Genomic DNA, 13,418 nt, shown 5'->3' with positions numbered 1-13,418 from the left:
CATCAGTGAGCAGGTTATTACAAATTAAGTGCTGCTTGAGAGCAGTGTTGATAAGCCCTTCCATCACTTTACTGATGATGGAGGGAAGACTGATAGGGTGGTAATTGGCATGATTGGATTTGTCCTGCTTTTTGAGTACAGGACATACCGGCGCAATTTTCCACATTGCCAGATAGATGCCAGTGTTCTAGCTGTACTGAAAAAACTTTGGTGCGGGGCACAGCAAGTTCTGGAGCACAAGTCAGAATATTGTCAGGGTTTGGAAGTATACAGTGCCTTCAGCTGTTTCGTGACATCATGTGGGGTGAATTGAATTGGCTGAAGGCTAGCATCTGTGATGCTGGGGAAATCTGGAGGAGACCACGATGGATCATCCACTCAGCACTTCTGGCTGAAGAAAATTACGAATGCTTCAGCCTTGTCTTTTGCACACATGTGCTGGGCTCCTCCATCACTGAGGATAGGGATATCTGTAAAGCCTTTTTCTCCATTGAGTTGTTCAATTGTCCACTAACATTCATAACTGGATGTAGCAAGGCTGCAGAGTTTAGATCTGATTCCATGGTTGTGCGATCGCTTAGCTCTGTCTTTCTCTTGCTGCTTATGTTGTTTGGCATGCAAGTAGCCCTGCATTGTAGCTTCACCAGGTTGATACCTAATTTTTCAGTGTTGCCTGGTGCTGTTCAAAGAACAAAACAGTACAGGAACAAGCCCTTCGGCTCTCCAAGCCTGTGCCGGTCATGATACCGCCCTTGGCCCTAGTGCCCTATCCCTCTATGTATTTGTCGAGATATTTGAACGCTGTTAATGTATCTGCTTCCAAAACCTCCCCTGGCAATGTATTCCAGATACTCACCACCCTCTGTGTAAAAAAACCTGCCTAGCACATCTCCTCTAAACTTTGCTCCCTGGGAAAGAGTGCATGCCCATCCACTCTATCCATGCCCCTCATAATCTTACAAACCTCTATCAGGTTGCTCCTTAACCTCCGTCATTCTAATGAATACAGTCCGAGTCTTTTCACCCTCGCCGCATAGCTAACATACTCCAGACCAGGAAACATCCTGGTAAACTTCCTCTGCACCCTCTCCAAAGCCTCCACATCCTTCTGGTAGTGTGGAAACCAGAATTGTGTGCAGTATTCCAAGTGCGGCCTTACCAAGGTTCTGTACAACTATAGCATGACTTGCCAGTTTTTATATTCAACGCCCCGTCGAATGAAGGCAAGTATTCCATATGCTTTCTTGACTATCTTGTCCACTTGTGTTGCCACTTTCAAAGACCTGTGTACCTGCACGCCCTGATCTCTGACTCTCTACATTCCTAAGAGTTTCACCATTTACTGTATATTTCCCCTCCACGTTAGACCTACCAAAATGCATTACCTCACATTTGTCCGGATTAAACTCCATCTGAAATTTCTCTGCCCAAGTCTCCAACCCATCTATGTCCTGCTATATCCTCTGACGATCCTCAACACTATCTGTCACTCTACCAACCTTGGTGTCATCCGCGATCTTACTAATCAGACCGGCTACATTTTCGTCCATATTGTTTATGTATACTACAAACAATAGAGGCCCCAGCACAGATCCCTGTGGAACACCACTAGTCACAACCTTCCATTCAGAAAAACATCCTTCTACTGCTACCCTCTGCCTTCTGTGACTGAGTCAGTTCTGTGTCCACCTTACCACCTCACCTCTGATCCAGTGTGATTTCATCTTTTGTACCAGTCTGCCATAAGGCACCTTGTCAAAGATTTTAATGAGATCTATGTAAACAACATCCACTGCCCTCCCCCCATCAATCATCTTTGTCACCTCCTCAAAAAACTCGATCAAGTTAGTGAGGCACGACCTCCACTTCACAAAATCATGTTATCTATCACTAATGAGTCCATTTGTTTCCAAATGGGTATAAATCCTGTCCCTGAGAATTCTCTCCAATAATTTACCGACTGCCAATGTGAGGTTCACTGGCGTATAGTTTCCTAGATTATCCCGGCTACCTTTCTTAAAAAGCGAGTCAAGCGAGTCTCCCTTCAAGAAATGTTTTTGTCTTATCGCATGACTTCAGTGATGTCATTGTATGGGTGGAACTGGGCTGTGGGTCTGGGAGTTGGTTTTACTTTCGCTTTGGTTTGCAGCTGGTTTGTGGCTCTCAGTTTTAAGTTTTCGTTTTCACAGTTAGAGTATTGTAATTGTGTAGTGTCTTTATGTTTGTAGTTGATAATAATTCTTACTGTGTGTTTATAAAGATGTTAACTAAATTTGTAGAATAAACTGTTTTTTTTTTAAATTAAAAACGTCTAAGACCACTATTGAATAACACCTGAAAGGCAGGCTCTTGTGCTCATCGTAACCAAAATCAACAAATAGTTGTAGGTCAGGTGAACTCCATGATATACTTTGGAGTTTTCTAAACCCTGGCCCATAAAAGTGGTACCACATTAGCTATTCTCTAGTACTCTGGAATCACACTTGTAGCCAATGAGGATACAAAGATGTCAGTCAAGACCCCAGAAATTTCCCTCCCTCGCTTCCCTCAGTATTCAGCAGTAAATCCATCTGGCCCAGGAGACGCATCTACCTTAATGTCTTTTAAAACACCCAAAACCACCTCCTTTTCGATGTCAACATGACACAGACTGTCCACACACCCTGCCCAAGAATCATCTTCCACAAAGTACTGTTCTTTGGTGAACATTGATGCAAAGTACTCATTTAGTACCTCGTCCATTTCCTCTGACACAACACACAAGATTTCCCCCCACTATCCTTAAATGCTCCGATCCTTACCCTGGCCCCCTCTTGCTTTTTACAGATGAATAAAAAACATTGGGATTCACCTTAATCCTACTTGCCAAGGACTTAATCAGCCCTTCTGATTTCTCGCTGAAGTACCTTCCTGCTTTCTTTATACTCAAGGGTTTTAACTGCCCCATCCTTTTAGACCGTACAAAAGTCTCCCTTTTCTTTTTGACGAGATTCACAGTATCCCTTGTCATCCAAGACTCCCTAAACTTCCCACACTTACCCTTCATTCTCTCAGGGACGTTACTTTCCTGAATCCTAATAAATTTAAGCTTGAAAAACTCCCAAATGTCTGATGTTGATTTACCCTTCAACAGCCGCACCCAATCCAAATTCTTCAATTCCTGTCTAATGTTATCGTAATTTGCCTTTCCCCACTTTAGCACCGTAACGTAAGGGTTACCCTCATCTCTATCCAAAAGTACCCTAAAATGTACGGAATTGTGGTCACTTCCATATTGAGTGGAAACACTTTAGTTCAAATAGTTTGGATGGGGTGGTGTTTGTGCCGTGTGTCCAGGAAGTTTTTCTAACGCAATGTGTAGATTGTCCGACCAAAGGGGAGGCCATATCGGATTTGGTACTTGGTAATGAACCAGGACATGTGATAGATTTGTTAGTGTGGAAGCATTTTGAAGACAGTGACCACAATTCTGTGACTTTCACTTTAGTAATGGAGAGGGATAGGTGCGTGCAACAGGGCAAGGTTTACAATTGGGGGAAGGGTAATGCTGTCAGACAAGAACTGAAGTGCATCAGTTGGGATCATAGGCTGTCAGGGAAGGACACAAGGAACAGATACTACGTGTCATAGAATTAATAGAATTTATAGTGCAGAAGGAGGCCATTCGGCCCATCGAGTCTGCACCGGCTCTTGGAAAGAGCACTCTACCCAAACCCACACCTCCACCCTATCCCCATAACCCAGTAACCCCATCCAACACTAAGGGCAATTTTGGACACGAAGGGCAATTTAGCATGACCAATCCACCTAACCTGCACATCTTTGGACTGTGGGAGGAAACCGGAGCACCCGGAGGAAACACACGCACACACGGGGACAATGTGCAGACTCCGCACAGACAGTGACCCAAGCCGGGAATCGAACCTGGGACCCTGGAGCTGTGAAGCAATTGTGCTAACCACCATGCTACCGTGCTGCCCTAATATGTACCGTGTCATTGATATGTATGTCCCTGTCAGGCAGGGAAGAGATGGTCGAGTGAGGGAACCATGGTTGACAAGAGAGGTTGAATGACTTGTTAAGAGGAAGAAGGGTACTTATGTAAGGCTGAGGAAGCAAGGTTCAGACAGGGCGCTGAAGGGATACAAGATAGCCAGGAGGGAACTGAAGAAAGGGATTAGGAGAGCTAAGAGAGGGCATGAAAAATCTTTGGCGGGTAGAATCAAGGAAAACCCCAAGGTCTTTTACACATATGTGAGAAATATGACAGTGACTAGAGCAAGGGTGGGTACGATCAAGGACAGTAGCAGGAGATTGTGTATTGAGTCTGAAGAGATAGGAGAGGTCTTGAACGAGTACTTTTCTTCAGTATTTACGAATGAGAGGGGCCATGTTGTTGGAGAGGACAGTGTGAAACAGATTGGTAAGCTCGAAGAGATGCTTGTTAGGAAGGAAGATGTGTTGGGCGTTTTGAAAAACTTGAGGATAGACAAGTCCCCCGGGCCTGGTGGGATATATCCAAGGATTCTATGGGAAGCAAGAGATGAAACAGTACAGCCGTTGGCAATGATCTTTTCGTCCTCACTGTCAACAGGGGTGGTACCAGGGGATTGGAGAGTGGCGAATGTCGTGCCCCTGCTCAAAAAATGGAATAGGGATAACCCTGTGAATTACAGGCCAGTTAGTCTTACTTCGGTGATAGGAAGAGTAATGGAAAGGTTACTGAGGGATAGGATTTCTGATCATCTGGAAAGACACTGCTTGATTAGGGATAGTCAGCACGGATTTGTGAGGACTAGGTTTTGCCTCACAAGTCTTATTGAATTCTTTGAGGAGGTGACCAAGCCCGTGGATGAAGGTAAAGCAGTGGATGTGGTGTACATGGATTTTAGTAAGGCATTTTATAAGGTTCCCCATGGTAGGCTTATGCAGAAAGTAAAGAGGCATGGGATAGTGGGAAATTTGGCCAGTTGGATAACGAACTGGCTAACCGATAGAAGTCAGAGAGTGGTGGAGGATGGCAAATATTCAGCCTGAAGCCCAGTTACCAGTGGCGTACCGCAGGGGATTAGTTCTGGTTCCTCTGCTGTTAGCGATTTTCATTAATGGCTTGGATGAGGGAATTGAAGGGTGGGTCAGTAAATTAGCAGACAATACGAAGATAGGTGGAGTTGTGGATTGGAGGGCTGTTGTCGGCTGCAAAGAGACATAGATAGGATGCAGAGCTGGGCTGAGAAGTGGCAGATGGAGTTTAACCCTGAAAAGTGTGAGGTTGGATTGGATTTGTTTATTGTCACGTGTACCGAGGTACAGTGAAAAGTATTTTTCTGTGAGCAGCTCAACAGATCATTAAGTACATGGGAAGAAAAGGGAATAAAAAAAAATACATAATAGGGCAACACAAGATATACAATGTAACTACATAAGCTCTGGCATCGGATGAAGCAAACAAGGTGTAGTGTTAATGAGGTCAGTCCATAAGAGGGTCATTTAGGAGTCTGGTAACAGTGGGGAAGAAGCTGTTTTTGAGTCTGTTCATACGTGTTCTCAGACTTCGGTATCTCCTGCCTGATGGAAGAAGTTGGAAGAGCGAGTAAGCCGGGTGGGAGGGGTCTTTGATTATGTTGCCCGCTTTCCCCAGGCAGAGGGAGGTGTAGATGGAGTCAATGGATGGGAGGCAGGTTCGTGTGATGGACTGGACGGTATTCACGACTCTCTGAAGTTCCTTGCGGTCCTGGGCTGAGCAGTTGCCATACCAGGCTGTGATGCAGCCCGATAGGATGCTTTCTATGATGCATCTGTAAAAGTTGGTAAGGGTTAATGTGGACATGCCGAATTTCCTTAGTTTCCTGAGGAAGTATAGGCGCTGTTGTGCTTTCTTGGTGGTAGCGTCGACATGGGTGGACCAGGACAGATTTTTGGAGATGTGCACCCCTAGGAATTTGAAACTGCTAACCATCTCCAACTTGGCCCTGTTGATGCTGACAGGGGTGTGTACAGTACTTTGCTTCCTGAAGTCAATGACCAGCTCTTTAGTTTTGCTGGCATTGAGGGAGAGATTGTTATCGCTACACCACTCCATTAGGTTCTCTATCTCCCTCCTGTATTCTGACTCGTCGTTATTCGAGATCCGGCCCACTATGGTCGTACCGTCAGCAAACTTGTAGATGGAGTTGGAACCAAGTTTTGTCACGCAGTCGTGTGTGTACAGGGAGTAGAGTAGGGGGCTAAGTACGCAGCCTTGCGGGACCCTGGTATTGAGGACTATTGTGGAGGAGGTGTTGGTGTTCATTCTTACTGATTGTGGTCTGTTGGTCAGAAAATCGAGGATCCAGTTGTAGAGTGGGGAGCCATATCCTACGTTTTGGAGTTTTGATATGACCTTGGCTGGGATTATGGTGTTGAAGGCGGAGCTGTAGTCAATAAATAGGAGTCTGATGTAGGAGTCCTTGTTTTCGAGATGCTCTAGGGATGAGTGTAGGGCCAGGGAAATGGCGTCTGATGTGGACCGGTTGCAACGGTATGTGAATTGCAGTGGGTTAAGGCGTTCTGGGAGTATGGAGGTGATGCGCTTCATGATCAATCTCTTTGTCCATTTTGGAAGGACAAATATGAACGCGGAATACAGGGTTAACGGTAGGGTTCTTGGCAATGTGGAGGAGCAGAGAGATCTTGGGATCTATGTTCATAGATCTTTGAAAGTTGTCACTCAAGTGGATAGAGCTGTGAAGAAGGCCTATGGTGTGCTAGCGTTCATTAGCAGAGGGATTGAAATTAAGTGCCGTGAGGTGATGATGCAGCTGTACAAAACCTTGGTAAGGCCACATTTGGAGTAGTGTGTGCAGCTCTAGTCGCCTCCTTTTAGGAAGGATGTGGAAGCTTTGGAAAAGGTGCAAAGGAGATTTACCAGGATGTTGCCTGGAATGGAGAGTAGGTCTTACAAGGATAGGTTGAGGGTGCTCGGCCTTTTCTCATTAGAACAGAGAAGGATAAGGGGGCAACTTGATAGAGGTTTATAAGATGATCAGGGGAATAGCTAGACAGTCAGAGACTTTTTCCCCGGGTGGAACAAACCATTACAAGGGGACATAAATTTAAGGTAAATGGTGGAAGATATAGGGGGGATGTCAGAGGTAGGTTCTTTACCCAGAGAGTAGTGGGGGCATGGAATGCACTGCCTGTGGAAGTAGTTGAGTCGGAAACGTTAGGGACCTTCAAGCGGCTATTAGATAGGTACATGGATTAGGGTAGAATAACGGAGTGTAGATTAATCTGTTCTTAATCTAGGACAAAAGTTCGGCACAACAGCGTGGGCCGAAGGGCCTGTTCTGTGCTGTATTTTTCTATGTTCTACTCCCAAAACGTTCCCCTACTGAAACCTCAACCATCTGTCTTGGGCTCATTCCCCAATATCAGGTCCAGTATTGCCCCTTCCCGAGTTGGGCTATCTATCTGGCATGGTCTCTGCACTCTTCATTGAACCAGGGTTGATCCCTGGCTTGGTGGTAATGGTAGAGTGGGGTACAGTAGATATGCCAAGCCATGAAGTTAGATTGTGGCTTGTGTAAATTCTATTGCTGCTGATGGCCCACAGGGCTTCATGGATTCCCAGTCTAGAATTGCTCTATCTTTTCTGAATCTATCCTATTTAGCACGTTTGTTGCGTCACACAGCATGATGGAGTGCATCCTCAATGTGAAGATTGGACTTCGTCTCCACAAGGACTGTGTGGTGGTCACGCCTACCGATACTATCATGGACAGATGCATCTACGGCAGGCAGGTTGGTGAGGATGAGATCCAGAATGTTTTCCCCTTTTGTTGGTTCTCTCACACCTGTCACAGACCCAGTCTAGCAGTTATGTCCTTTAGGACACGGCCAACTTGGTCAGTAGTTGTGCTACTGAGTCACTCTTGCGATGGACTTTGGAGTCCCCCATCCAGAGTACATTCTGTGCCCTTGCCACCTTGTACCTTCAGTGTTTTCTCCAAATGATGGTGGATGGTGCAAGGCAATCAGCAGGAGGTTTTGACCTGAAGCCATGAGACCTCGATGCTGAGGACTCCCAGGGCAACTCCCTGCCGACTGTGTACCACTTGCCGCTACCTCTGCTGGGTCTGTCCTGTTGGTGAGACAGGATTTACTCAGGGATGGTGATAGTGGTTAAAAGCAAATTACCGCGAAACCTGAAATCTGAAACAAAAACAGAAAATACTGGACAATCTCAGAAGCTTTGACAATATAATCATCGAAACATTAGCTCCCTTCTCTATCCACAGATGGTAATAGTGGTGACTGGGACGTTATCCGTAAGGTATGATTCTGTGAATATGTGAGGCTGTTGCTTGACTAGTCTGTGAAACCATTCTCCCAATTTTGGCTTAAGCCCCCAGATGTTAGTAAGGAGGACTTTGCAGGGTCGAGTTTCCATTGTTGTTTCCAGTGCCTTGGTCAACTTCAATGTCAGAAACATAAATGCACCTTTACATTTATCCTAAGTGTTATAGAAAATGTCATTTTTTAACTCCTGCATTTTACAACTATTACTTTCCAAACATGTTTAACAGCACTTTCGTGCAGTTACTCACCATAGTTTTGCAGCAATTCTTCCTTGGTTGAAACTAGCAAGGACTTGTCTTTCCCAGAAAACACAATGACAAGGCAAATTAAATGCTGGTCTGATGAGTTTGATCTCCGCACAAGGGTAAGAAGCCTAACTGGATGATTGCTCTGAGGAGTACTGAGCCTCTCAATACAAAACCAGGTTGAGTAAGTAAGCCCAGATGGTGGTGGAAAGAACCGTTCACCTGGAAAAAATGTAATATTTCAAAAGGATATACAAATAAATTCTCTGCCATGTTGACACCATAAATGCAAATAAAGAACCTGGTTTTCTGTTCACATACACATTGCAACATATAATGTACGTTATTGACATAATGCTGCAAGCTATAAACTACATTTAGACTTTCAAGTCTGGTGCATTGAATACACCTATTTTAATGATACTCAGCCAGTGCTACGACATTGAAGTAATTTCGCAAAAGTTTAAAACTGTTGTGAGAAGCCTTACAACATCAGGTGAAAGTCCGACAAGTTTGTTTCAAATAACTAGCTTTCCGATCTCCGTTCATCCGTTGTCGCAGCGTCTACATGGTCTCGCGCGACAATCACCAGGCAGGAATGTTCCCATCCAGTCAAGGGCATTCAGCCTCTGATCTCCAGGTAAGCGTTCTCCAAGGCGGCCTTCAGGACACGCGACAACGCAAAATCGTTGAGCAGAAACGTATAGCCAAGTTCCACAGACATGGGTGCGGCCTCAACGGGGACCTTGGATTCATGTCGCATTACATTCATCCCCCACCATCTGGCCTGGGCTTGCGAAATCCTACCAACTTTCCTGGCTTGAGACAATTCACACCTCTTTAACCTGGGGTTACCCCAATCTCTAGATCTGTAAAGACTTAATTAGTACGCATTAGTGCTCGCATTCAAAGCATTGTCTTGCGTCTTTGACTATGTCTATATATATATATATATATATATATATTATATATATGTTTTTGGAACATACCTCTTCATTCACCTGAGGAAGGAGCAGTGCTCCGAAAGCTAGTGATTTGAAACAAACCTGTTGGACTTTAACCTGGTGTTGTAAGACTTCTTACTGTGCTCACCCCAATCCAACGCCGGCATCTCCACATCATAAAAATCCTATGACAGTGATGCCCCACTGCAGTAAAGCAAAGTAGAATCTCTGCTCGTCACTTGCACCCATCGGAAATTAGATTCCAAATCCTGGGGTCAGGGTCATTTAGAAAGTGGGATAAATGTGAGCATCTATGCTGACTCAAAGGTGCTCATCATGCCGTCAGTGGAAACATAGAGCAGTACCTTTCTACTAAGAAGGCAAGGGCTAGTGCCAAGAGTGGGTTGAAAACAGGTTAAAAAAAATCTCAACTCTTCGGAGGGCATGCAAGTGCCCCTTGATAAATATAAATGATCATTGTGGATCAAATGCCAATGCCAGTGCGCTGTTGCGTTTTCAGTGGTTTAAAATGAGGCTGTTTTCTGCATTTAGTCGATACAGGTCTTGCTAGATAATCATGGGGTGTATCTCCCGGAATTTTCAGGCAAGACTTCCAGATTTCTGACATTGTCTGCAAGGGTGGACAGAATAGGTACCTAACCCTGCAAGTTTAGAATTTTCTGAGGACATTGTTTTGAACAGGTGGAAACTGCATGTATCCAAGTTCTGTCCCAAACTTCAATCCCTGCCACAACTTCACCCACTACAAAATATTGTTACGAGTCTGCAGGAAACAATGGATATTATCAGTCACCTCTGATGGAGCCTGCTGGTTATGGAAATGTGTACTACCTGTCACATAAATGTTGAGCAAACTAACCTCATCCAGAGGATAAGAAAGATCAGTGGGTTCAACAGTAAATATAAAAGCGAGAAATTTAAAATATGGTTTGTTAATCAGGCCTTCAGTGCTGCCAGCGATTTCATGCCTCAATAATTGATGCAGGAAATTAGAAGTGATGAAAACAGAGATATCATGGGGTGGATTTTACTGCTCCCTGTTGGGCATGTTTTCGGTGAGAGGCATGTTGGGTGGCTAACCTATTGCCTTCCTGCCCATCCCTCATCCAGTCCCTGTAATAGAGGGGGGCTGGGAAAGGTGCCCACTAGTCTTCCCTTACTTCCATTGAGGGTCTTAAATGGTCGATTATTGCCCTTTTGACCCTCAATCCACCTCCACTATATGACACATTGGCCAGTACCAGGTTGGCAAAGTTGGAAGTCTATTTTTCTTCATAACTTTGGTGAAAAGGTGGGAATGGAAGGTGTGGAGGGATACATCATTCAAGGGGTGTCCTCTGAACCCTCTCCCCTGGGTGCCCATTCCCTCCCTGTGCATAGAGAATGGGACTTTACTGGGTCTGGTTTAGGCCACCCGGAGTGCGCTATCATTGTGAGGCAGCCATGTTTAAAGTTGGTCAGTATGAAACCAACATTTTTGCTAGGGGCAAGTTGAGGTGATGAGCAGTACGCCCCCCTCCTCTCCCTACTTTGTGAAATACAGTCCTATCTGTCGAGGGGAAGGGCAGATATGAGAAAAAAATACCTTCATGACTATTTCTCCAAGTGGACATTGCATCAAATTTCATACATATATTCCTTCCTTTAATGCTCGCCCCTACCTGAATCCTGTCTTTCTCTACTATCTTCCCTCATGTCCTCTGAGCTCACCTTATCCATGAGACCCACCTCAGGTATCCTCAATCTAATTACTTCTAAACTGATCACCCAACCTTCTTCCCCAGTCCCCATTAGCAATTTTGTGAATGGTTCTCGTTCTTCAGGTGTTATCACACCCTTCTTTAAATCTGCTATCACCCCTCTCCTCGAAAACAAAATCTTACCCCCAAGGTCTCTTAAACCAACCCGAAACTCCACATCCTTGTAAATTACCATCTATCTCCATCACCCTTTCCTCTCCAATGTCTTTGAATTTGCTGTTGCCTTCCACATCCATGTCCAGCTTTCCCAGATCTCCATGCTTGAATATATTCAATCAGGTTTTCACTCCTACCACAGTACCGAAGGATGTCACAGAATGACATCCTAAATGACGGTGACAAAGGTTAACTTTCCCACCTCATCCTTCTCAGCCTTTGACACAGCCACATCACCTTCCTGCGCAGTCGTTCAGCTTAGTTGGGATTGCGCTCACCTGGATCCCTTCTTATCTAATGTAAGCCATGTGATCACTTGCAATGGCTTCTCTTTCTGCTCTCAATTATCTTGATGTTCCCCAAGGGTTGATCCTTGGCCACCTCCTGCTCCTCGGCGACATTATCCAAAGGCACTGTCAGCTTTCACATGGACGCTGATGACGGTACTCTGCTCTACTGACCAAAAACTTGATTCCTCCACTGTTGCTAAATCAGCCTGCTGGTCTAATATCCAGCACCGGATGAAAACAATTCCTTCCATTTAAATATTGGGAAGACTGAAGCCATTGATTATTTCCACCCCAAACTCCATCCCTCTCCTTGGCAACAGTCGGAAATTAAGCCAGTCTGCTCGCAACCTTGGTGCCACATTGGATCACAAGATGAGCTTCTGACCTCACATTCAAACCATCGCTAAGATCACCTATTTCCACCTCGATAAAGTCAACCTACATTGCCCCATCTTAGCTCATCTGTTGCTGAAACCCTTGGTTGGTTAACTGAACTTCTCGCTAGTCTCCCACTTTCCATCCACCATAAGCTTGGTCATCCAAAACCGAGGTTCGTATCTTATCTCATCACATGTCCCATTCTCCTATCGTCCATGGTTCAGACAAGCAGAAGTCCGATTTTAAAATTCTCATTTTGTTTCCAAATTCCTCCGTGGTCTTGCCACTCCCTATCTCTGTAATCTTCTCCAATCATCTAAGACATCTGCACTCTCCTAATTCTTGCCATCTGTCCACCCCCAATTTTAATCATTCCACGACTGGTGACCGGGGTTTCTTTGACTGGACCCCCAGGCTCTGAATACTTTCCCTAATCCTCTCAACATCTGTTTCCTTTTTAATGCATTCCTTAAAACCTAATGCATTGACCTGGATTTTGATCATTTTATTTTATTTTCTAACGCTCATGTGAAGCACCTTGACCGTTTCATTATGGTAAAATTATGGTAAAGGCACTACTTAAATAAAAGTTGTTATTGATGGTTGTTGTGTGCATTTGTGTCTGTTTTGCTTTTAAAAACCCGAATGAAGTACAGACACACATTAATTCAACCTCCTCCCACCATTAAATTATAACTCTTGATGCCAAACATTTTTTCACCTGTACCAAGTCCACTGGTAACAGCTCCATCATTAACACCTCCTGCAGTGTTAATAGCATTGTTGGGTGCATTGTGGGGAGCCAAACTAGGCAAGAACAGGCAGCTAATGAAGAGAAAACAAAACACCTATGAATGCACAGCAAGTAGAAATGACAACTTCTATAATGAATAACATCTGCTATTACAACTCAAAATAATGTTTTATTTTTATTTAGCTTTTACAGGAAGTAGATACTGTTTGCCGCCATGCGCCAGTTAAATGGACTTCAAATTATAGGGCTGTGCATGCGTTATCGCAGAAAAAAAAACAGGGACCTGAAGGAAAACCTGTCTTACCGCTGAGATGTCGGAGGTGGGAACGAACAATGCCCCCCCTGACAGCAATGCGGTAAGGTTAATCTGCGACCGCCTGTCAAGGACAACCAGCGACTGGGCAAACACTGGCGACTCGCGTGAGTGGACGGTCAGATACAACTCAAAATAATTAATTGGCTGCAAGTACTCTGGAATGTTCAATGGATACAAGATGTGCCTTTTTTTCCCCAATTTGTCCATGGGATTT

General features: G+C 44.7%; 1 protein-coding gene across 2 annotated transcripts in view; it reads right to left on the bottom strand.

The window, feature by feature from the left end:
* wdfy3 (WD repeat and FYVE domain containing 3) overlaps window positions 1-13,418 on the bottom strand; it is a 490,874-nt gene that overhangs the window by 224,766 nt on the left and 252,690 nt on the right. For both annotated transcript variants that reach the window (XM_038791772.1, XM_038791773.1), the window contains 2 exons: window positions 12,856-12,959; window positions 8,589-8,807 (listed from right to left, as the gene is read on the bottom strand). In XM_038791772.1, the coding sequence (XP_038647700.1) occupies window positions 8,589-8,807; window positions 12,856-12,959 (323 nt within the window). The remainder of the gene's footprint in view (window positions 1-8,588; window positions 8,808-12,855; window positions 12,960-13,418) is intronic.

This window comes from Scyliorhinus canicula, chromosome 3 (assembly GCF_902713615.1).
Source record: "Scyliorhinus canicula chromosome 3, sScyCan1.1, whole genome shotgun sequence".
Lineage (NCBI taxonomy): Eukaryota > Metazoa > Chordata > Chondrichthyes > Carcharhiniformes > Scyliorhinidae > Scyliorhinus > Scyliorhinus canicula.
The sequence above is the reverse complement of the archived record's forward strand: the minus strand, read 5'-3'. Positions and strand labels throughout refer to the sequence as shown.